At 39.2% G+C, this 26,122-nt stretch overlaps 1 protein-coding gene across 6 annotated transcripts in view; it reads left to right on the top strand.

The window, feature by feature from the left end:
* The window catches only part of LOC123504740, a 196,702-nt gene that overhangs the window by 69,321 nt on the left and 101,259 nt on the right, over positions 1 to 26,122 (top strand). For 5 of the 6 annotated variants that reach the window (XR_006674933.1, XR_006674932.1, XM_045255510.1 and 2 more), the window contains exons 2-3: positions 15,111 to 15,221; positions 25,728 to 25,841. Coding sequence is in view for 4 of the 6 variants with exons in the window: in XM_045255510.1 (XP_045111445.1) it covers positions 15,111 to 15,221; positions 25,728 to 25,841 (225 nt within the window). In the remaining 2 variants the exon portion in view is untranslated. Of the gene's footprint in view, positions 1 to 7,975; positions 8,684 to 15,110; positions 15,222 to 25,727; positions 25,842 to 26,122 lie in introns of all 6 variants that reach the window. The other variant, XM_045255507.1, reaches the window with a different exon arrangement.

Genomic DNA, 26,122 nt, shown 5'->3' with positions numbered 1-26,122 from the left:
TGGAACCATGCTTTGGGATCCAAGGGGTCTCCAAGCGCACGGGTTCGAATCCTGTCCACGGTCCGAGTGTAGGTTGGGCTTCCTCACTCGGGGCAACGGTTTCCTAGCGGGTGGGCTTTGAGATAGGGGGTACCCAAAAAGTATCTCCTTTAGCCCATAAATTCCCGTGAAAAGCCCACATGGTATAAATAAAAAAAAACAAAAAAATTAGTGAGTAAAGCAAGTCAGACATCGTTATCTACTACAGGGCTTTCTTTTCGACCTCGTATAAAGAAGAAGAAAGAATAATGAAGAACATTGTGCTCAAGAACGTCAAGTCAACTAACGCAGAGAAGAAAATTAAACTTCAAATATATTACAGAAATAAAAAAAACAAGCCAACTCCTACTACATAATAGCCCTACGTCTGACATTTCACCTTGCAGCCGTAGCCCCAAGGAAACACCTGGGTGAAGAACACAGAGCAACACTTACGAGAAGCACCTTGGAAGAAAACAGAAATCTTAACACTTGCAAGGATCCTTGGAGATTAAACATAATTGAAGCGTTATTCATCAAAGAAATGCCACCCACGCTAAATGTACAGGCGGACAATCTCTTAGCTCTTCCCAGCTTGCACCCCGACACGAGAGGAACCCAGCCAACACCTAGAGACGCCATCCAATCAGCGCCCAGCAGTGAGTCGGAGTAGCGGACAGCAAGAACCAATCAGATGCTTGCACGCACTTACTACCTGCCCGGCTCGGAGATATAAGCGTGCCCGCGCAGCCAGCTCAGTACATTCTCACCTACACTCTGAGAGAAGGCTACTGAAGAAGGCTCTAGGAGCCAAAATCCTGGATTTAGCAAAATGACCACGTATGGAGAGGTCATAAACTGACTTTCTAAAGAGAATAAGACTCTCCTAACCCGTACAGCGTCAGAGACATATGAGATACGTCGGCTACTCTGAGCGAACCGGGCATCAGAGACGTATGAGATACGTCGGCGAGCTTCCTCGTGTTTTTGAAGGTATTGCGTCCTCAAAACCTGCCATTATACTGCCATCATGCACTGTAGACATTGCTCATGCTGCCTCCTCGTCCATGCTAACATGAATGCTTCCTGTATTTATTTATTACATCTGAACTTTAGCAGTTTCTGTTGCCTTCAGCTTGGTGTAGGGGGAAAGTGACGCCTCAACTCCGCTGATATGAACAAAGCGTAATTTCCATTACTTACTCTTACGTTTTCAGATGTTTTTGGTAACTTATACTGTGGTAGTGAAAATTTTGTATGACATAAATAAGAATTTTCCAATCGCTTTGTTATAAGGAAAAACAAGTACATATTACTCGGAAAATATTTGCACCGTGAAAGGCAACACTCCCTTGCGATATCTCGTGTCTATTTTTAGCCACAAACACTCCCAAACAGCAAAACATGACATGTTGTTTTTCTTTCAACTCAGGAACGATATTATGCATGTGTCCAACTCGGGATCGACTTGTGAGAAACAAGGAAGCGAATAAACTAGTCACATAAGGCTAAGTCGCTAACCTTAGCACAAAACATCTCGCACCAATTAATACCACATCCAGTCAGTTCTGGGAGGAATGACTGTCATTTTAATTTGTTTCACATCATTTAAGACTGGTTTAGCAAATAAAAAAAAAAAAAAATCCATGATGTGGCCAGCACTGGCGAAATCACAAAGTCTCAGATCTGCTGACACTGTATGGGTTAAGGAATAAAGAGAATAACCTCAAGAAAATAGTGAATGCTAAATTAGCCATCACTTTCAATAACACATGTATAAGAGAAAACCTCCTGCCCATTTATACCCTCAAAATATATATATATATATATATATATATATATATATATATATATATATATATATATATATATATATATATATATATATGTATCTTTTAAACATATGAGGTTAAAAGCTAGAGCAACTTCAGCGTTGTTCAGTTTTTTCAAGTTGTTTTCGATCTGTCTAATTAAGTCTTTTTCTACGGTGTTTAATGCTCCGAGGAGCTGTCCAAAATTTAAATCGTTTGCAATGTTTCGTTCCAATCTGTGGAACATCTTCAGGCGAAGGGTAAGAGTGGAATGATTCGTGTCGAATCGAATCGAATATAGATAGAAAAGGCGGAGGGGGGAAGTGGGGATAGGGGAAGAATAGGTGGGTGATAAGAAGGGAGCTTTAGTAGGAGAATAAAGTCACTGGGGCTTGACCCAGGCGCAAGATGGTTTTCAGTAAAGTATCACTCTACCTTTTGGTTCCTCTTATTGAATCTTGAGGGCCAGGTCAGGTGGAGACAAGGAAACCGCACCAACACCAAGCACACGCAAGCGCCGGACCACCCACGCAGCGAACGAGGGCCCCTCAACCCCATGGAAATGGCAGCGAAATACTGGTGTCCCTTAGCAACCAAAAACACTGTGAAGGAGGAAAATTGAATATGGTGCAGTAGAAGGGAAAAGGATGACAAATAGAGAGGATGGAGTGAGAAGTACATCCATATAGCGGAGGGACCTACAGTTATACGTGGGTTCCGAACCACGGATAGTAGTAGATTTGGTGAAATGATTGAGGGTTGGGGGATAATGATATAATTTTATTTGCGAGGTTGGTGAGAGGGGGATGGTTAGCTTTTATTTGTGAATAGATGAATGTGATGAGTGAAGCTGGTGGTGTCTGCCATCTCCTTTGCTGGGTGGCTCGTGCTGGAGATCCTGATGTTCTGGTACGTCCTGGAGTTATCAGCCTGCTATGGAGATGAGAAGAATGATCAAAAGAGCCAATTTGGTGGGGGGACAACGGTTAGTGGGAGAAGGGGTGATGCCACTCTGACACCTGGAGTAGTTAGGTTAGGGAGAAGTGAGAAGGGAAAGAGATAAAGGGCGGAGTGGGGTCCGCTGCCGCCGCCAGAGCGAGAGATGAATAGGGGACTCGATTCCCCGTTTACCTGAGGATACTGGGATCGCAAGGGTATATCATCAGTCAGGTGGCATGATAGCTGACCCCCATACGCCGCAGAAAAAGGTGTGTTAATAGGAATAAAGAGATAAAAGACTGGGAGGAAGAGTATAGAAAAGATGGGCGGAATGAGGTTTGGGTTTGCTGTCGTTGCCGAACGAGAGATGAATAAGGGACTTGATTCCCCGTTTACCCGAGGATACCAGGATCGCAAGGGTATATCATTGGTTGGATGGCACGCCAGCTTACCTCCACATGCTGCAAGAGAAAGGTTAGTAGAAAAATGGGAGATAATGACTGGAAGGAGGTGGAAAAGGAAGATGGGCGGAATGGGGCCCGCTGCCGCCGCCATAACGAGAGATGAATAAGGGACTCGATTCCCCGTTTACCCGAGGATACAGGGATCGCAAGGGTATATCATCGGTCGGATGGCGCACCAGCTGACCCCCACATGCCTCAGGGAAAATGTTTGTTATAATTGGGAGAAAAGGCTAGAGAAAGATGAGAAAAGGAGTCCGTTATTTGTAGATGGGGTTAGGAGGTTCGTCTGGAGGGTTGAGGAGGGTGGTGTGGGAAAGGTGTCTGTATGTTGGGGGAAGGTTTTTCAAGAAGTTATATATGTCTGTGTGTCTGTCTGAAAATGTACTTAGTTGTTTGTCCATTCTGTTGTGGAGTGTGATGTTTAATGGCGGGATGCTGGACTCCTCGTGGAGAGATAAAGATGTCCGGAAGTCGAACTATTTCGTTCCAAGAGCGAAATGAATTTCGCTGTTCTGGACCCTTTGTAGTTTTAGAAGGTTGGAAGGGGCTGAGAGAGACAGACAAGGAGCAGTATGTTAGTAGGGGAAGAATAAGAGCTTTATAGAGGTGAAGTTTCGTCTTTGTGGTACTGTCGCGAAAACGTTCCAAGTTGCTCAGGGCCCTTGACGCAATGCCGACTTTTTGGTTTATATGGATGTGAAACCTAAGGTGTTTGTCGATGGTGAGGCCAAGGACAGTGTTGTTGCTGCTGATTGGGATGGGTACAGGATTTGGAAAGTCTTTATAGAGTGAGATTTGGCGGGGGGGGGGGGATTAGATTTGATATTAAAATATGTCACCTTGGATTTTTCGGGATGAGAGTTGATGTGCCATTTTAACTTCCATAAGCTTGTTGTCGTTAACTTCTTGAATTTTGTCTGTAAGACGATCTAACGACCTGGCGCGCGCCAATTGTGTTACATCGTCTGCATATTGGATTGTTAGTGAGTCGTTGTAAGTGGGGCAGGGCAAGTTGACGGTATACATGTTGTAGAGGGTGGGGGAGAGTACAGAGCCTTGTGGGACTCCGGCCTGTGGGGAGAAGAAAGTGGAGTAGACGTCCTGGTGGCGGATTCTAGTTTCTCGCTCTTCTAAGAAATTGCACAGGATTTTTTGGGTTAATGGGGGCAGGTTGAAGTTATTGTAGATTTTGTATTTCAATCCTGTGTGCCAAACTGTGTCAAAAGCTTTTTTGACGTCTTTTGTCACTAGAGCAGATCTAAAATAGAGCGAGTTTGCATCTAAATATGTGATAATACTATTTAGGGCATCCTCAGTTGAGGCATTACTTTGAAAGCCAAATTGCTGGGGGGCCAGCATTTCATTACTTTCGAGGTGTGTTCTTAGTCTCTGATTGATTAACCACTCGAATGTTTTCCTGAGTATTTCCAACAAGCTTATGGGACGATAATTTTCGGTGAGATGTAGATCTTTGCCGGGCTTTGGGATGAGTGTTATATTTGAAATTTTGAATGGCTTTGGGAAATACCCGGAGGAGAGGGAGGCATTGAAGATTTTCGTGATGCTGGTTATGATCTCTGGGGGAAGGTTTTTAATCATTGGCCAGGTTATGCCTGTTGGGCCAGGGTCGCGTTTTGGGGTGTACCTGAGCATCTTGGAGACATCCTCCTCCTCAAAGGGTGTTGTGAGATAGTGATGGGGGTCTAAGCGTGTTAACTGTGTTGTGTTGTGAGGTAGTGTGTTTTCTAAGTGTTGCTGTATGTGTGTTGTGATGTTGTTAATGTGGGCGACGCTGGGCCCGTGGGCAGGGAGAGTGTGATGATGGAAGATATCTTGCCAGTGTTTTTTTAATATATGTCGGCTACCTGGGCTGGGTCCGAGATGCGCACACCGTCCACTAGGAGATACTCGAATCTCTCCTGCTGGCATCCCCTCAGCCTGTGCACCATGTGCCAGAACTGACCGGGATTGCGGCAGCGGGATCCATCCAAACGGGAGACTATAGCTCTCCAATGAGCGCCGTGGTCATCCAGCTCCTTCACCTTACCTGACCCATGGTAGGTGTATATATAGACCACCTCTACCAACGCGAGTCATTCCACTCCTACCCTTCACCTGAAGATGTTCCACAGATTGGAACGAAACGTTGCAAACTATTTAAATTTTGGACAGCTCCTCGGAGCATTAAACACTGTAGAAAAAGACTGAATTAGACAGATCGAAAACAACTTGAAAAAACTGAACAACGCTGATGTTGCTCTAGCTTTTAACCTCGTATGTTTAAAAGGGAATATCCTTCCTGGCTACACATATATATATATATATATATATATATATATATATATATATATATATATATATATATATATATATATTTATTTATATTAGCTTTTTACAAGCCTTGCCCCCAAGAAAGGATTGTTTTGTAATGTATAAAGTGAAATCTTACATGGAATATCAAGAAATAAAGCAGAAATGACGAGATCAGCCACAGACGGCGGAGACTCCAGCGACTTGTCTGCCTCTTCTTCTTATTGTGACCAGTTTAGCTTGGCGTGTTTTCTTTCACCACGATAATATTACATTTGTTTCCACTCCTCTATTGCCTGCTATAAAAGATATCATATCTTAGTATTCATATACGCTCATGCCATGAGGATAACCTTGACTCTTTGGCAGTAAGTGATAGTGAATTACTTATGGAATACCATGGTATTTCATTAGTAATTCACTATCACTCACTGTCACGGAGTCCAGGTTATCCTCATGGCATGAGCGTATATGAATACGAAGATATGATATCCATTATAGCAGGCAATAGAGGAGTGGAAACAAACATCATGATGAAAGACAACATGCAAGCTACAAGGGTCACAAGAAGAAGAAGAAGCGGCCGAGTGGCTGCGAGTCTCCCGCTTCGTCTGTAGCTCATCTCATCTCTTCTTTATTTTTTGGTATTTCATTAAGATTTCACTCTATGCATTACAAAAGAATCCTTTCTTGGGGGCAAGGCTTGTTATGTAAAGTTGTGATGATGAAGGCAGTAAGAAAAAAAAAAGTGTGCAAAAAGATCATAACAGTCTTATGATATAGAGAGATGGTGGAAAAGCCTGGCATGGGTGAGGCAGGGTCTTGGAGGGAGAGATAATAGGCATGACGGAGGGGAGAGGGGAGACCAGAATTGAAAGTCCAGCTGTCTCACAACAATACATTTGTTTGTTTGTTTCTAGTTGTCTTCTCTTCTTGAAGTTTCTCATTCTAATTCTCATCAACTTATACTTATCAGGCAAAAATTAGAGAGCTAAATGACACATCTCCCTACTTGACTCCTGGACACGTACTACTGTGTAAGGCGTGAGTCAGGCTATGACACAATCACACAAGACATTTAAAAATGGCTTCCTGATGGGGAGGGCATTTAATTATCAAAAAATAAACTATACCATCTGGTAATTTAGGGTCTGAAGATTTTGGAGATACAATAGTAATCCCAAAATCTTAAATCCCACAAAATTAGATGAATAAATCCTGCATCTCCCTTAATTCTGAGTTTAATTATTTTGGGGGTGGGGAATTTGTATAAGTCAGATATACATACGTAGTATGTTGGGGATACTTGGTTGTTAATGGTACAGGTACATATATATAATTTTTTTTTTTAACTCATGTGGTATGTTGGTGACTACCCCAGAACGCATCCCCCTTATTTTCATTATTTCCTATGGGAAAATTACGTCCACTTAACAAATTTCGCTCTACGAACAGCTTTGACACCCCTTATCCTGTTCGTTAAGCAGAGTATTGCTGTATTGAAAAGTTTGAGTATTTGACGTTCGAGTATTTAGTCTCCACTGTACCTAGTCTTGGAGTCATATACTTAGGTATTGATTTTTTTTTTTATATATGTAAATTTCATCAAATCAGAAAATCCCACTGACATATTTTTTAGCACACCAAGGAGATAATGGCAGCACCCTAGTATCCCACAACATATACTTTTAGAATCACTGCCATACACATTTGTACTGATGCTTTTTGCATGCTTCTTTTTCCATTAGTTAGTGGTGATATGTACATTCCTTCCAGATCGTTTGTTTCTACCAGGAGATTGCTGGTAATTGCCTCCATACTCATGGCAGAATTGTGTGCCATTATTAATTAGTCACCCTATTCATAGATTCCCTTACTCCTCTCCATGTCATTCACAATTAAATCCCTTGAACACACTACTTCCTCTGTTGTACATTAGATACCCTCCTATCTTAATTGACCACCACAGTTATTAATATGCAATGTCACTGGGTCCCGTCTTACATTGACATTTTTGGGAATACTGTGGCTGACAGCAGCAAATGAACCCCACCCACTCTGACCCCTCTCCCATAAACTTTACCACAGATCACACTTACTTTTTGACTCACCTACAAAAATACTGCAGCATATTCTGGGAAAGATATCTGACAAAAAGCATTAGAGTGCACAACAATTGGATGCATCAGGCAGGACATACAACAACACTTGTGTACCCACTTCCACAGCTGTGTCCTAGAAATTGCAGTTATCAGACTCAGGAAAGGACACAACCTCCTCAATGCTCACTTGTATAAGGTAATTCTAACAGACACTCCTCAGTGCCCTTGGTGTACCACACAGCTAGACATCAGAACACCTGCTACCATACTGTCCACACCACCACCAATATTATGCTCTCTCCCACTCACTGGCATTGCTCTACATCCACAGGCCATCCACTAGCGGACTTCCTGGGTAGCTCCCAAAACCCTGACTTGGCTTTCAAGAGACTCAAGCACACCAGGGTCTTCCAGATGACAGACTAGTCTCCTCAATGTAACACAAAAAAACCTACTTGCTACTAACACCTTGAGGGCACTAAAGACTGTGATACCATAGCATGGGTGGCCCTATCAGATCTTCAACAACAGCAATAAATTGTGGTTCAAAATCATTCATAGTGTTTAGGGCCTGTGTCTTTCACCTAATCCAAACTATCCTTGGTGCTGAAGAGTCTTAGAGGTGATAGAATACTTCATGCTGCAGTGCCCATACCTTCAATCCTATTGTGTCATGTGATGCACTCAACTGCTTATGCAGGAAGTCCCACCTCCAATCTACCTATTCAGCTGTCAGTAGCAGGCATCCACTTCTCACAACAATTTGTTGTCATCCACTTCACTCATCCCTTCCTTAAGAAGACAGAACAGCTATCCCACTTGTGATAACCTCACAGGATATTATCAGGGTACATGAGATCCTAGAGATCTTCAAGCCCTGAATAACAACTGATAACCTCAGGTGTCAATCCAGCACAGCGACAGTGGTCATTCACCTCAACTGTGTCTTCTTGAAAACACAGCAGTACATCATTAGGATCAAGGATCATTGGACAATCACAACCCTAACAAGATAAACATGTCTCTGTTAGGACTACAGGTAAGTATTTGATTGCATATAAGAGTACTCTTCACATGTTTTTGTGAACATAAATGCATATATAAGACAGTAACACCACTTCCAGAGGTGGTGTTCCCAGCAACCTCAGAGCAACCTGAAAGCAACCTTGTCACTGTCCCTCCAAGCTTTCATGGATGCCATTTCGCTGCAAGAGGTTGCTCTGACGTTGTTAAAGAATCTTGAATCCAGCTCCAGGAGCGCTAGAGACAGAGGCGGGGAGCCAGCCATCACAGCAAAACTACTGCGTTTGGTCCCTCACCCGGCAAATTCAAACCCAGAAAATTTGCTAAAACGGATGTGGTTGTACATTATGTGGATTTTTGGTCGCCTAACTTTATATAGTACATTAAACTGGAAATTCGTTAAACGAACGTTCGTTAAGCGGAGTATTACTGTATATGAATGTGAGGTTTCCTGTAGATTTTGTATATTTAATTTTGATGTCTTCTTCACTTGTACACCTGAAGCTTTTCACCAGTGTATTATTAACAAGGATGCTATATAACATTTTTCAACTATAGTGTGATATAAAGAAATTTGAATGTTAAAACATTGTTCAATTGACCCTGGTTTGTGGGTGCCTTGATGTTGTGTCATACTAAGTTCAGTGCTGTCCTGTTATGAAATTAGTTGATGATAGAGCATAACATCTGCCAGTGTGAGTGGATAGGAAGAGACAGTGTTGGTTTCAGCTCTGTTTACCCTCTCCCCCACCACCAACAGACCTGCCCCAAAACTAATGAGAAGAGATTTCTCTGGTTTGAGCGATACAGAACTTTTGTTGCACATGGCTGTTGAGGTAAAAATTAAGGTGTTTTCTCTATAGAAAAGGGTTCTTCTATCTTAGACATTGCATTTCAGCAGGGAAGTGCTACACTTCAGAATGCCTGATACTTCACAGGCCCACACCTTATGCAATCTTGGTATTGAGTATTGCCCTTCTGCAAACCTACTACAGGCAACCCCCGCTTAACGAAAGGGTTACGTTCCTAAAAGAACACTTTGTTAAGTGAACCGATTATAACAAGTTTAACCCCTGATTTGAACTTCCATTAAGAGTAAGCAAAGCGAGAGTGCATCATAGTACAGTGAAAGGTTTAATGAAAGTAAAAATTATGAAGTTAAACATTTAGGTAGTTTTATTTAAGTCATTATAATGTACACTAATGTATGTATGTACGTAACTTTATAATGTAGATGATCTTAACTTTATGAAGGGAGGGAGAGTGAAACGGGAAAGACACTTACCGGCAACCTGTGGAATGTAAACAAAGTGCGCATCATGGTACCGCATACAAAACTTATGTACCACATTTCCACAAGGCTCCATTTTATCCATTGTAGAGTCACAAGTTCAGGTGGTTATTTTAGCTTTCAAGGAAGATACGGTCTCACCAGCCTTCTTAATAGAGTCTGCTGACTTGAAAATAGTAGACAGTAGATGGAGTCAAGATGGTGGCGAGCAATGTTATTAGTTTTCTGGCCTCTCTCGTGTCTGTGAATAATACCCAGCTTCACTTCGAGAGTAAGACACTTCCTAGTCTTCTTAGGAAGGTTAGGCCACATTGCAGGGCATTTTGGTGCTAAGTTGAACTAGGGAAGATGAGCTACTGGTGATGCTGTTATATTTTGACTGGGGAGAGTGGTGCACGTGATGTTGATCTTGATCTTGATACCACAGGTGACGCAGAATTTCTTCTGAGTCAGTCCTTTGTATCGGCAGCACCTGTGTTGTCCACGAGAGGCTTAATCTTGATCTTTATTCTACAGGTGTCTCAGGACTTCTCCTGAGGCAGGCCTTAGTACCAGCAGCTCCTGGTGTATTCAAAAGCCTGTCAGCTTGCATGATATGGTGGGGCTTTCAAATTTGGAAAAATTACCTGGATAAAACTTCGTTAAAGCGAGTTTGGTGTTCATTAAACGAGCAGATGGTAGTAAAATGAAACCTTCGTTGTAGCGAAATTTCGTTGTGTGAACCTTCGTTAAATGGGGATTGCCTGTATATAGCCACCCCCACAGCCAATCCAAGGCAGTAAAGTGCAATGTGAACAAGTGCTTCTTGGAGAGAGAGAGAGAGAGAGAGAGAGAGAGAGAGAGAGAGAGAGAGAGAGAGATGTGAACAAGTGCTTCTTGGAGAGAGAGAGAGAGAGAGAGAGAGAGAGAGAGAGAGAGAGAGAGAGAGAGAGAGAGAGAGAGAGAGAGAGAGCATGATCAGGTAGCAGCATTGCTTTGTTTACAAGATATTGCCATGTTTTTTGCACTGCTACTGGCACCGTGCTGATGAAACACTGCTCATTATGTCATTAACAAGAAAAATGTTTGTCCACTTCATACTAAATTACTCTCAGCCCAAAGAAAAACTAAATGAAATTGTAGACCTCTAAAGACCAGCAAATGAAAAAAAAAATTTAAGTGATTCGAAAGTATAAAATTTGCATTTGTCTTCTGTCTGCACATTTGTCAGCCGCAGTGCTTTGTCTCTGTCTGTCTGTCTGTCTCTCTCTCTCTCTCTCTCTCTCTCTCTCTCTCTCTCTCTCTCTCTCTCTCTCTCTCTCTCTTGTATTTAGGTGGAGAGTGGCGACTGCTTGCCTATGGGGATCACTGGAGTGATACTCATGGTGATTTGTGGTCCCAAGCTGGTTGAACCTGTAGCCTGCTGAAGTGAAATGCTACTTATGCATTTCTGTTTGAATGTTGTTTGGGCAAGTGAGGATAATGACACTGCCACACACACACACACACACACAGAGAGAGAGAGAGAGAGAGAGAGAGAGAGAGAGAGAGAGAGAGAGAGAGAGAGAGAGAGAGAGAGAGACACCTAGGCAAGTAGGTTTGCAGAAGTGGATGTGTTGCTGACATTATGTTTACTTTCTGCCGCTACAGACTATTGTCCTGCTGCAAGCCATATGGCCACCCTCACAGCCAATCTAAGGCAATGATATGCTTTCAGAGAGAGAGAGAGAGAGAGAGAGAGAGAGAGAGAGAGAGAGAGAGAGAGAGAGAGAGAAAGAGAGAGTGAGCGAGAGTGAGTGAGAGAGCAGGGGGAAGACGTTTGGAGAATTTGTTGTATTGTTACTTTCTGCCAAGGCTTGGGACACAGTTTGCTCATTATTTCATTTGGAATAAGAAAATCTAGTCCATTTCATACTAACTTGCCCTCAGTTAAAAGAAGAAACCAAATTGTAGACCTCAAAGACTGGTGAATAAATTAAAAAATCAAGTGATTGGGGAGTCTTTTTATGTTTTTGTTGTCTGCACTTTGTCAATGCAGTCTCTCTCTCTCTCTCTCTCTCTCTCTCTCTCTCTCTCTCTCTCTCTCTCTCTCTCTCTCTCTCTCTCTCTCTCTCTCTCTCTCTCTCTCTCTCTCTCTCTCTGGTGGCAGTGTCATTATCCATGCTTGCCCAACGACATTCAAACAGAAATGCATAACTAGCAGTTCACATTGGCAGGCCATATATCCCACCAACAAGGGACTCTGATTCACCACAAGTATCACTCTAGTGACTCCACAGCCAAGCTGTCTTGGTTATGCACCTTATTACAAGTTTTGTAAATTTTAGATCAACAAAACAAGTTATGATGGTATCTAGCATGTAGTAATAGATAAACACAGCCCATTTGGCTTCTTTAACATGTCATAAGTGTGTTCATCTGTGTGGTCATGTGTGAACTATGGATTCATAGAAAAAAAGTCTGCATTTACGGTCCCTCCCAAAAATTATCATCATCTAACCAATCCGTTATTGAGTGAAATCCATTACTGTGGGGTCTGTTATTGTGAGGCACCACTGTACTTATGTTCAGTACTTGGTTAGGTTTCAATTTTTTTTTTTATGTAACAAACTGTATTTTGTGCTTTCACAAGATATATTGTTCCAGTAATTATTCTAGTGATGACAATAACGGGTCTTTTTAACTTATAAAGTTTAAAGCTTGTGTGAGCACAACACTGACTGATTTCATGTTCAGTCTACTCACTGCAAAGTGTATTTTACTGACTTTTTTTTGTAACTATTTGATTTAGATCTTATTTCAGCATGCAACTACTTTAGCCTTGGCTTTGATTATAGGTGTTATAGGTATTATGTATTATAAAGAATACAGTAATACTCCGCTTAACGAACATTCATTTAATGAATTTCCGGTTTAACGTACTATATAAAGTTAGACCAAAAAGTCCGCATAACGTACAACCACATCCGTTTTAGCGAATTTTCTGGGTTTGAATTTGCCGGGTGAGATACCGAACGCGGTAGTTTCGCTGTGATTGGCTGGCTCCCCGCCTCTGTCTCTAGTGCTCTTGGAGCTGGATCCAAGATTCTTTAATGTCAGAGCAACCTCTTGCAGCGAAATGGCATCCATGAACGCTTGGAGGGACGGTGACAAGGTTGCTATCAGGTTGCTCTGAGGTTGCTGGGACCACCACCTCTGGAGGTGGTGTTACTGTCTTACATATACATTTATGTTCACAAAACATTCCTATAAGCTTTTTACAAACCTTACCCCACCGAGAAAGTGTTTTTAATGCATAAAGTGAAATCTTACATGGAATACCAAAAAATAAAGCACAGATGAGATGAGCCACAGATGAAACGGGAAACTCGCGGCCACTAGGCCGCTTCTTCTTCTTCTTGTGACCCTTTTGCTTGCATGTTACTTTCATCATGATTATGTTTTCACTCCTCTATTGTCTGCTATAATGGATATCATATCTTAGTATTCATATACGCTCATGCCATGAGGATAACCTTGACTCCGTGGCACTGAGTGATTGTGAATTACTAATGAAATACCGCGGTATTTCATTAATAATTCACTATCACTCAGTGCCACGGAGTTGAGGTTATCCTCATGGCATGAGTGTATATGAATACTAAGATATGATATCCATTATAGCAGGCAATAGAGGAGTGGAAACAAATATCATGGGGAAAGACAATACGCAGGCTGCAAGGGTCACAAGAAGAAGAAGAAGCGGCCGAGTGGCTGCGAGTCTCCCGCTTTGTCTATGGCTCATCTCATCTCTGGTTTATTTTTTGGTATTCCATGTAAGATTTCACTTTATGCATTACAAAATAATCCTTTCTTGGGGGCCTGGTTTGTAAAAAGCTAATAGAAATGTTGTTTTGTGAACATAAATGCGAGAATGTGAGAGAATTTGTACGTAGCTCCTCTAACTTCCAATGACTCATATGACATCATAAAAGTCGTGGTACACTGGCGGCCCAATATGCTACCAAACGTACATATATATATATATATATATATATATATATATATATATATATATATATATATATATATATATATATATATATATATTTTACCCATGTGGTATGTTGAGGACCAGCCCAGAACTCATCCCCCCCTATTTCCATTATTTCCTATGGGAAAATTACGTCTGCTTAATGAATTTTCACTCTACGAACAGCTTTGACACCCCCTATCCTGTTCGTTAAGGGGAGTATTACTGTAATTACAAACATTGAAAGAGAAAATTATCCTTCTCTCCATTATACAAGAGTTTGTTTATTAAGAGTGTGGCAGTCATAAGGAGATGCACTTGACAGTCAATCTCCCTCAGAATGTACATTAAATACATCAAAATTTGATATATTTATAAAAAGTATAACCATCTATTAATGATTAAAGTTTGGAATTGAAATGCTGAATAAGATTGCAGTATGATTTTTTGTTTTTTCTCCCTGCAAAATATTTGCACTTTTTTTGTTTCTGCATTAGGACTCTTACCTTAATTCCACTTGTCAGTACTTAAATTTCAGATCAAGTTCTGTTATTTATTTTCACTTGCTAATTCAGTCAATATTGTCATTAGCTTTGGCAAAGGAAAAGTCTTTTGCTTTTTTGAGGGAAAGTACTCTCTCATAGTCGACACAGAAATTGATCTGGCTTGTGCTGCAGTGTCACAAGTTAACTCAAGAGATTAGCACAAAAAGTAATGAGTCCTAGATGGTGTTCTCCAAATTGTTTTCCATTTTATTAATTGGATGTTGTTGTTTTTTTTTGTTGTTCATTTAATATTTTCTCACAGTATTTTCTCTAGCAGCATACCTTTTTGCATTTATGCCATCAATATTTCAAGTAACACCTGGCACAGAGTGGTGAAAATTGTGTTGCCATGGTAACTCCTTCAGTGCTGTCATCTAAGTTTGATTGCTCTCACTCTCCTGTTTTTGTAATTTTGTTCTTGGTATGGCCATGATCAAGGTATTGGCAATGTGTTAGATAGAAATTGTCCAAGATTGATATTGAAGTTGATATTCCTAAAGTCAGTTGATAGGATTGATAGTATACATCACTATAATTTATCTTGAAAGCATTTCCTCTGAATATGAAAAATATGCTGTATAGTAATGTTTTTTTATATTTTTCTCTTTCTTTCAAGAATCAGTGCAAAGAGAAGATACAGTTAACAAAACTTCAGAGATTAAAAAAAGAGGAGGAAGTACTCAAAAAAGTTTTAAAGAAATATCAAGATGGTCTACATGCTCTTCAGGTAAGCATAGATATTTATCTAGTTTATACTATTTGAAATGAAATATAAAATTTGTTTCATTATCATGATAATTGATAAAAGAAATATCAATTTCTTTTTTCTCATTCTACCCGTAGTGAACTGTTGAACATTTTATGCCTTTTGATTGAGACAAATGTAATACCAAAATTTTAAATACCCCAAAATTAGATAAATAAATCCTGCACTTTTTTTTTCCGTTTTTTGAGTGTGTGTGTGTGTGTGTGTGTGTGTGTGTGTGTGTGTGTGTGTGTGTGTGTGTATTTACCTAGTTGTATTTACCTAGTTGTAGTTTTACAGGGCCTGGGCTTTACGCTCGTGTGGCCCCGTCTCCATATCTACACCTATCAAATTTTTCTTTAAAACTATGCATGCTCATTGCTGACACCACCTCTTCACTCAAACTGTTCCAAGTCTCAACACATATTTGTAGGAAACTATATTTTTTTAACATATCTTAGACATCTTCCCTTCCTCAGATTTTTACTATGCGATCTTGTGCTTCGAATGTCATATTCTTCTCTCAGGATCAGTTTCTCATTATTCACTTGATCCATTCCGTTAATCAATTTATAAACTTGTACCAGATCCCCTCTCTCCCTTCTCTGTTCCAGGGTTGGTAGATCCATAGCCTTTAGTCTCTCCTCATATGTCATCCCTTCAAATTCTGGAACCATTCTTGTAGCCATATTTTGTAGTCTCTCCAACTTCCTTATATTTCTTTTTATGGGGAGTCCACACAACTCCTGCATATTGCAATCTGGGTCTTATTATAGTACTAATCAATTTCTTCATCATTTCTTTGTCCATGTAGTGAAATGCTAATCCAATATTCCTTAGCAAATTATAGGCAACCCCTGCCTAATGAAGGTTCACACAATGAAATTTCGCTGCAATGAAGGTTTCCTTTTACTACCTACCATCTGCTCATTTAACGAACACCAAACTCGCTTTAACAAAATTTTATCCAGGTAATTTTTTCCAAGTTTGAAAGCCCCGCCATATCACTCAAGCCGACAGGCTTTTGAATACACCAGTGCCTCTCATGGACAAAACACACCACTCACTCCCCTAGTTCAAAACAATAACAGCGTCAGCAGTAGCTCGTCTTCCCTCACTCTACATGCCACCAAAATGCCCTGCAATGTCGCCTAGAGTTGCTAAGAAAGCCAGGAAGTCTCTTACTGTCGAAGTAAAGCTGGAAATTATTCACAGTCACGAGAGAGGCGAGAAAACTAATAGCATTGCTTCCCACCATGACTTGACTCCATCATCTGTCTACCATTTTCAAGTCAGCAGACTCTATTAATAAGGCTGGTGATATCATATCTTCCTTGCAAGCAAAAAGAACCAACTGAACTCGTGACTCTGCAATGGAAAAAATGGAAAGCTTTGTGGAAATGTGGTACATAAGTTTTGTATGCGGTACAGTGATGCGCCCTTTATTTACATTCCACAGGTTGCCAGCTAGCGTATCCCGCTCCAATCTCCCTCCCTTCATAAATATAAGATCATCAACATTATAAAGTTACTTACATACATACATTAGTGTACATTATTATGACTTAGTCTTAAATTAAACTGCTTAGATGTTTAACTTCATAATTTTTACTTTCATTAATCCTTTCACTGTACTATGATGCACTCTCGCTTTGTTTACTCTCAATGAAAGTTCAGTCAGGGGTCAAACTTGTTATAATTGGTTCGCTTAATGAAGTTTCACTTAACGAAAGGTTTTTTAGGAACGTAACCCCTTTGTTAAGTGGGGGTTGTCTGTATATATCGCTGAAAATTCTATCAATATGGCTTACTGGTGTATTGTTTTCTTCCATCGTCACTCCCAGGTCATTTTCCTTTTTGACTTTCTCCAATTCTACTCCATCTCCCATTATATAGATTCCCACTGGCTGTCTTTTGCTCTTTCCCATTTCCATTACATGGCTTTTGTCCACATTGAATTCCATCTCCCACTTTTTACTCCATTTCCAGATCTTGTTTAGGTCTTGCTGCAGTATTTCACAATCCTCTTTTTGCTTCATAACTCTGCACAGTTTCGCATCGTCCGCAAACAGATTTATGTAGCTGTTCACTCCCTCTGGCATGTTGTTTATATATATGAGAAAAAGTATTGGCGCCAATACTAACCCCTGTGGCACTCCGCTTTCTACTGCTCTCCACTTGGACTTCATATCTTTAAGTACCATCCTTATTTCTCTCCCCCTCAAATAATTTTCTATCCATCTCAATGTGCTTCCTTTTAAGCCACCATTCTCCTCTAACTTCCACAGTAATCTTGCATGTGGCACTTTATTAAATGCTTATATCCATAGTTAGGTTAAGCATTTCAGTTCATTGTCTTAGTGTCCCCCCCTGTACATTTTCAGTGTAATTTTTTACATTGCAAAAGTAATAAACCGTATATTATTATTATTATTATTATTATTATTATTATTATTATTATTATTTTAAATCCAAATAAATACTATCAACCCATCCCTCTCTCTCTTGCACTTTATCAATTATTCTAGACTAGAAACTCAGTAAATTTGTTACACATGACCAACCTTTTCTAAAACCAAATTGGCTATTTGATAAAAATTTGTTGTCTACAAGGAATTTGATCCATTGTTTCTTTATTACTCTTTCACACATCTTGCATATTAGACTAGTTAGTGATACCGGTCTGTAATTTAAAGGTTCTTCCTTCCTGCCGCTCGTATATATGGGAACCACCTAAGCTCTTTTCCATTCTACTGGTACTGTTCCATTTTCTATTGAGCATTTTATGATGTTGTATATAGGACTTGCTAATTCATCCCTACATTCTTTTAATATTCTGCCTGAGACTTCATGCGGTCCCATTGCTTTCTATTCATCTAATTCTGTCATCAACTCTTTTATTTCAAGCTTGGTTACTTTAATCTCTTTCGTTTAGATGGTCTCTCTATTACCCTGTGGTCTTTCAAATTTGGATTCCATAGTAAACACCTCCTGAAATTTACTATTTAACAGTTCTGCCATATTTTTGGGGTCTTCCACCATCCTGTTCTCTCCTTTTAACCTTTCTATTGTTTCTTTTTCCCTTATTTTTCCATTTATGAATCTGTAGAACAATTTTGGTTGCTCCTTACATTTTTCGACAATGTCCTTTTCATAGTTCCTTTCCTCTTCCTTCCTCACCTTAGCATATTCATTTCTTGCTGCCTTGAAGTTTTCCTTATTTTCTGGATTTCTATTTCTCCTCCACCTTTTCCATGCTCCATCTCTTTTCTCCTTTGCCTTAGCACACCTTGCGTTAAACCAATCTTTCCTTCTTCTTTAGATCTGTATTTCAGGACATATTCCCTGACTCCTGTTTTGTATATTTCCAAAAATAAGTTATATTTCTCTTGCACCCTCTCTAAGTTTTCCATCTCCTCCCAATTAACATTTTTTAAATAGTTTTTGAGGTTCTCAATATCAGCCTTTCTGTAGTTTAATTGGTCTCCTTTGTATGATTTATCTCTCTCTTCCTTTCCCTCTTCTATATCCATTTCTAATATTACATGGTCACTCTTTCCCAATGGGCATTTATATCTTATATCATCATTCATTTGTATACCTCATGTAAAAACCAGGTTCAATCTCACTGGCTCGTTGTTTCCTCTGAATCTTGTGTTTTCCTTTACTTTTGGTTCATCATATTATCTATCATTAGATTCAGGAATCTATTTCCCCAGGCTTCTTCCCCCATACCACTTTCATAATTTTCCCAGTCCACCACCTTACAGTTTAAATCTCCTACTAATATCACATTTCTCCTTTCTTTAATGACTCGTTAGACTTCATATTGTGTCATCTATCATGTCTTTATCTTCTTGATTAGTCCATGAATTTGTTTTTGGTGGCACATATGTTCTAATGATTGTTAACTCTTTTTTATTAATATGTATCTTAATATACAGTACTTGTGCTTTTCCTTCCCTATACTCCACTTGCTTTACCACCATCTCTTTCCTTAACATCATCATGACTCCTTCTTCTCCTTTGCCAACTCTGTCTCTCCTCCATATATTATACCTATTATCAATGTCTATTTTTATTGCCTCATTTAATTTTGTTTCAGCCAGGCATACAATATCCAGATCTTCTTTATGTAATCTCTTAATTCTAATTTACTTGATAAAACCCCATCTATGTTCATATACGTCATTTTTAATCCCTTGCTCGTATCACCTTTAGTTAAACTTGCTCCACTTTTTCCTCTTTCTTCTCTTTTATATACCATTTCTTTATCCTGTCTCCTAGAATTCTCCAAAAAAATGCCTTTGTCTCCTCCTCTGACCTTTCATTATTTTTTTCCCTTACTGCTGCTTAGAGATGTACCGATGCATCGGTATCAGTATCGGAATTGGCGGTATCGGCCCATTTTTTGGGTATCGGTATCGGTATCGGCATATTTTATGCCGATACTTCCGATACCTAAAAGGAATTTACTACTTAGTGATACATTCGATATAAGATATTGATGATACCAAATTAATATAATACTTCGTATTAAGTTTCCGTGTTGATTACCGTATGTCATAGAATACTGTTTTCTGTGGTAATAAGCCGCAACCTCTAAATTGGATGTGTATGAAACGCGTATAGGCTGAACTCCGGCATCCTGTCACATGGTCGGTCATGAGTCACCACGCATTCTCACTGTCTCTCAGTCAGAAGCTGCTCCTCCACCCACACACAAAAAAAGTTCACTCAGGTGAAAAGCTTATGTTTTTTAACTATAATCTAAAAATGTCAAACTTCAGATATTGAGAATCTAACAAAATGATTTGGTATATATATATATATATATATATATATATATATATATATATATATATATATATATATAGAGAGAGAGAGAGAGAGAGAGAGAGAGAGAGAGAGAGAGAGTAAAAGGTTTAATGAAAGTAAAAATTGTGAAGTTAAACATTTAGGTAGCTTAATTTAAGTCATTATAATGTACACTAATGTATGTATGTACGTAACTTTATAATGTTGATGATCTTAACTTTATGAAGGGAGGGAGAGTGAAACGGGAAATACACTAACCAGCAACCTGTGGAATGTAAACAAAGTGTGCATCATGGTACCGCATACAAAACTTATGTACCACATTTCCACAAGGCTTTCCATTTTATCCATTGTAGAGTCTCGAGTTCAGGTGGTTCTTTTAGCTTTCAAGGAAGATGCGGTCTCACCAGCCTTCTTAATAGAGTCTGCTGACTTGCTGATGGAGTCAAGATGGTGGCAAGCAGTTATTAGTTTTGTGGCGCCTCTCTTTTCTGTGAATAATACCCAGCTTCACTTCGAGAGTAAGACACTTCCTGGTCTTCTTACGAATGTTAGGCCACATTGCAGGGCGTTTTGGTGGTAAGTTGAACTAGGGAAGATGAGCTGCTGGTGACGCTGTTATGTTTTGACTGGGGAGTGAGTGGTGCGCATGATCTTGATCTTGATCTTGATGCTACAGGTGACGCAGAATTTCTTCTAAGTCAGGCCTTTTTATCGGTAGCGCCTGTGTTGTCCATGAGAGGCTTGATCTTGATCTTTATTCTACAGGTGTCTCAGAATTTCTCCTGAGGCAGGCCTTAGTACCAGAAGCTCCTGGTGTATTCAAAAGCCTGTCAGCTTGCATGATACGGTGGGGCTTTCAAATTTGGAAAAAATTACCTGGATAAAACTTCGTTAAAGCGAGTTTGGTGTTCGTTAAACGAGCAGATGGTAGTAAAACGAAACCTTCGTTGTAGTGAAATTTCGTTGTGTGAACCTTCGTTAAACGGGGGTTGCATATATATATATATATATATATATATATATATATATATATATATATATATATATATATATATATATATATATATATATATATATATATATATATATATATATATATATATATATATATATATATATATATATATATATATATATATATATATATATATATATATATATATATATATATATATATATATATATATATATATATATATATATATATATATATATATATATATATATATATATATATATATATATATGTATAAATACAGTAATACTGCGCTTAACGAATGTTCGTTTAACGAATTTCCTGTTTAACGTACTATATAAAGTTAGACCAAAAATCTGCATAACGTACAACCACATCCGTTTTAGCGAATTTTCTGGGTTTGAATTTGGTGGGTGAGGGACCGAACGCAGTAGTTTCGCTGTGATTGGCTGGCTCCCCCGCCTCTGTCTTTAGCGCTCCTGGAGCTGGATTCGAGATTCTTTAACAATGTCAGAGCAACCTCTTGCAGCGAAATGGCATCCATGAACGCTTGGAGGGACGGTGACAAGGTTGCTTTCAGGTTGCTCTGAGGTTGCTGGGATCACCACCTCTGGAGGTGGTGTTACTGTCTTATATATGCATTTATGTTCACAAAACAACATTTCTATTAGCTTTTTACAAACCTTGCCCCAAGAAAGGATTGTTTTGTAATGCATAAAGCGAAATCTTACGTGGATTACCAAAAAATAAAGCAGAGATGAGATGAGCCACAGACGAAGTGGGAGACTTGCGGCCATTCGGCTGCTGCTTCTTCTTCTTGTGACCCTTTTGCTTGCTTGTTACTTTCATCATGATGTTTATGTTTTTACTCCTCTTATCTGCTATAATGGATATCATATCTTAGTATTCATATATGCTCATGCCACGAGGATAACCTTGACTCCGTGGTACTGAGTGATAGTGAATTACTAATGAAATACAGCGGTATTTCATTAATAATTCACTGTCACTCAGTGCCACAGAGTCGAGGTTATCCTCAGGGTATGAGCGTATATGAATACTAAGATATGACATCCATTATAGCAGGCAGTAGAGGAGTGGAAATAAGTATCATGGGAAAAGATAACACGCAGGCTAAAAGGGTCACAAGAAGAAGAAGCGGCAGTCGCCAAGTCTCCGCCTGCCTGTGGCTCATCTCATCTCTGTTTTATTTTTTGGTATTCCATGTAAGATTTCACTTTATGCATTACAAAACAATCCTTCCTTGGGGTAAGGTTTGTAAAAAGCTAATAGAAATGTTTTGTGAACATAAATGCATATATAAGACACCTCCAGAGGTGGTGTTCCCAGCAACCTCAGAGCAACCTGAAATCAACCTTGTCACCATCCCAAAACTGGAAGAAATGGACATTGGTAATGTGTGGTTCCAACAAGATGGAGCCACGACACACACAGCGTCAGGGTCAATGGAACTTTTGAGGAAGCATTTCCCCTAGCGTCTCATATCCTTGAGAGGCGATCTTCCGTGGCCTGCGTGCTCGCCTGATTTGGCTCCATGTGATTTTTTTTTGTGGGGATACCTCAAATCCGTCGTCTATACTGATCGCCCACGGAACCTTCTTCATCTAAAGGACAACATTCGCCAAGCCATCGCCGACATACCTGTCGATATGCTCGAAAGAGTTGAACAAAACTTCAAGAATCCGGTAGCTCAGTGCATTGACAATGGAGGCCGTCACTTGGCCGATGTCATCTTTAAAACCGTTTAATAAGTAAATTCAGAGAATGTAAGATGAGATGTGAAACGAATTATAACAATATCTCTACTATTTTGGTTTTTATTAACCTTTTAAATCAGCAAGTTTCTGTGCCGCACCCTGTATATACAGTAAGTCCTCGTTATACAGTAGTTCTTTATATGGTAAATTCACGGTTATGGTATTTGGAAATTACTATCCTTGATTTGATATACGATAAGAAAAATTCACAGATACGGTATCCGCTCATGTCATCCGAGAGGGCCCAGCGCGGGGGACCAGGGGTGATGACGTCATCCACGCCACACCTCCCCACCACTTACAGTACTGACTTTAACTTGACCACCCTTGGAGCCTATTATCTCTTCCCGTCCTTCCCTTTTTTTTTTAACTGCATTACATATGACTTACATGCATTACTAATTAGATGAATAAATGGAATATTAAAGGGTTTAATGTAAGCACAAATATATTCATAATAATCATGGCAAACACTAAAAACTACTACCAGTGGCAAACTATACAGCAACTGATAAAGGGCACAGATGGGCCTGGCAATCCCACTATCAGTAAATGGTGGAAGTCATATAATAGCAATCACGCCTTAGATAACATGAAGTCATCTTGGGACGAAGCGAAGACGCCTACCATGAACTTAGCGTGCCACTCACAGTACTGACCTTAACTTGACCACCCTTGGAGCCTACTATCTCTCCCCCCACCTTTTTTTTTTCAACTGCATTACATATTACTTACATGCATTACTAATTAAATGAATAAATGGAATATTAAATGGTCTATTGTAAGCACAAATATATTCATAATAATCATGGCAAAGACTAAAAACCTACTACAAGCGGCGAACCATGCAGCAACTCATAAAGGGCACAGATGGGCCTGGCAGACCCACTATCATTGAATGGAGTAAGTCGTATAACATTAAGCACACCTTAGATAACATTGTCATCTTGGGACGAAGTGAAGACGTCTACCATGAACTTGGCATGGAATAAAGTATGACCAGAATGTGCACATGACTTCCCAGGCTTCGCTGAAGATGACATCGGTGCGATCAGAAATGACATAGTAAATCTGTGCCATAGGGCTGGCTTTGATGAAGTTGATGATGATGATATTCAAGATCTTTTGGAAAGCCATGCTGAATCTCTCTCAAATGATGAACTTATAGAGCTAGACAAGGCATCACAGGAAGCAGAAGAGGGAGACGAGGAAGAACCTGTGCGTGGCCTGGACAACAAAAATCTTTGAGAATGTCTCGGTGGTATCGAAAAAGCTATGGAAACCCTGAAGGAACGTGACCCAAATCCTGCCAGGAGTAGAAAAGTGGTGCATGACGTAGAGAAAAGTGTCAAGATTTATCAAGAAAATGTTGAAAAAAACAAGAAAAACTAAACAGTTCTCCATCTCCTCGTTCTTCAAGCCAGTCAGACATGTCGTCCCTATCACACCTGCCGACCCTGCTACAGCTGGCTCTTCCTCAATATCCTCTTTTTCAAACCAATGAAACGTGCCAATCTTGCTACAGCTGGCCCTTCCTCAATATCCTCTTTCTTCAAATCATTGAAACGTGCTGACCCTGCTACAGCTGGCCTTTTTGCATCTGCTTCTGACAGTGCAGAAGATGTCTTATCCTTGTCTGCCCACTCGATGGAAGATAAGTAAGAGCTGAAATCCCTACTGTCCCTTAACCTCAGGAGGGACATCATCTGATAGAATACATGGCAATTGCAAGATAAATAAAAAACATTTTCTGTTTACTTCTTTTGCGCATTACTTTACTTTTTTTTTATGATTATTTTCATGTATTTTAATTTCTCTAGGGGTGACTTTTGACGTGCTGGAACGCATTCCCTATTATTACATGTTATAATGGGTTCGGTATACGGTAAATTCGATATGAGGTAAGGTTTTCAGGAACGCATATGTACTGTATAACGAGGACTTGCAGTAATATATATATATATATATATATATATATATATATATATATATATATATATATATATATATATATATATATATATATATATATATATATATATATATATATATATATATATATATATATATATATATATATATATATATATATATATATATATATATATATATATATATATATATATATATATATATATATATATATATATATATATATATATATATATATATATATATATATATATATATATATATATATATATATATATATATATATATATACACACACACACACACACACACACACACACACACACACACACACACACACACACACACACACATACACTACCATCATTTATCTGCATTTTGTTTTATTTGGACAATGTCCAGATAATAATTTAATAATTTAAATTTGTGCGGCCAGCAAATGAATTCAAACAACACGTGCCTCCTGTACTGGTAGAAATGGGTGATAGATGGCACCAGGCGGTTTTATACAAATCCGGGCAACACTCATAAACATAGTGTTATGTCCAGTATCAGTGAACAAATTTCCACATTTTTCAATACCTTAGAAACCTAAGAAACATCCACTATTATTGATATTTGTGTAGTCTCATATTAATAAGAAGAAAGTGATGACACACCATTCCAACAAAAGAGGTCTGGGAAGCCATGGAAGACCCTCTGTGACTGATGGAGGTATTAAAAGTCAGGAAGGGTTAGTGTTTAAGGGACATCAAGAAATATAATTTTCCACAGAACTATGGATATTTGGAATGGCTTGAGTGAGAACATTGTTACAGCAGCTATCATACACATCTAAAAAGAAAAGTTGGATAAATATAGATATGGAGATAGGTCATTATAAGCTCTGCTTGAACTTTTGTAATATACAAGTAGGTAAATACACACACATACACTACTAAGTTATCTTATGTCATATTTTAACTTTTTGTCTACCTGCAGATAGAGGAACTGACCATCAAGTATGAGCTGGGCAAAAGGAGAACCCATGACAATGACACACTAAACAACAGTGTACCTCAAAGCATTGCTGATTTCAAAACCTTCATCTCTGTGGTGAGTTATTTTGTTCTTCAGTTTGAGAATTTATTTTACAAGCTGTACATGGTTCATATTTGTTTAGAATTTTGCATCCATCTTGGCACTCAAGCATCAGTTCAACTTCACTTTAGTGTGCATTAATGATTTTAGCAGGCTAACCTAATTATGAAGGATTTGATTAGTAAGTTTTTATTTGCTTGTAGCAGTTATTGGTCTAGATACTATGCAATTGTTGTGTTTTTAGAGACAGAGTGGGAATGTTAATGGAAATTGTTGTGCCTTGTATGACTAAAAGG

Source organism: Portunus trituberculatus, chromosome 17 (assembly GCF_017591435.1).
Source record: "Portunus trituberculatus isolate SZX2019 chromosome 17, ASM1759143v1, whole genome shotgun sequence".
NCBI lineage: Eukaryota > Metazoa > Arthropoda > Malacostraca > Decapoda > Portunidae > Portunus > Portunus trituberculatus.
The sequence above is the reverse complement of the archived record's forward strand: the minus strand, read 5'-3'. Positions and strand labels throughout refer to the sequence as shown.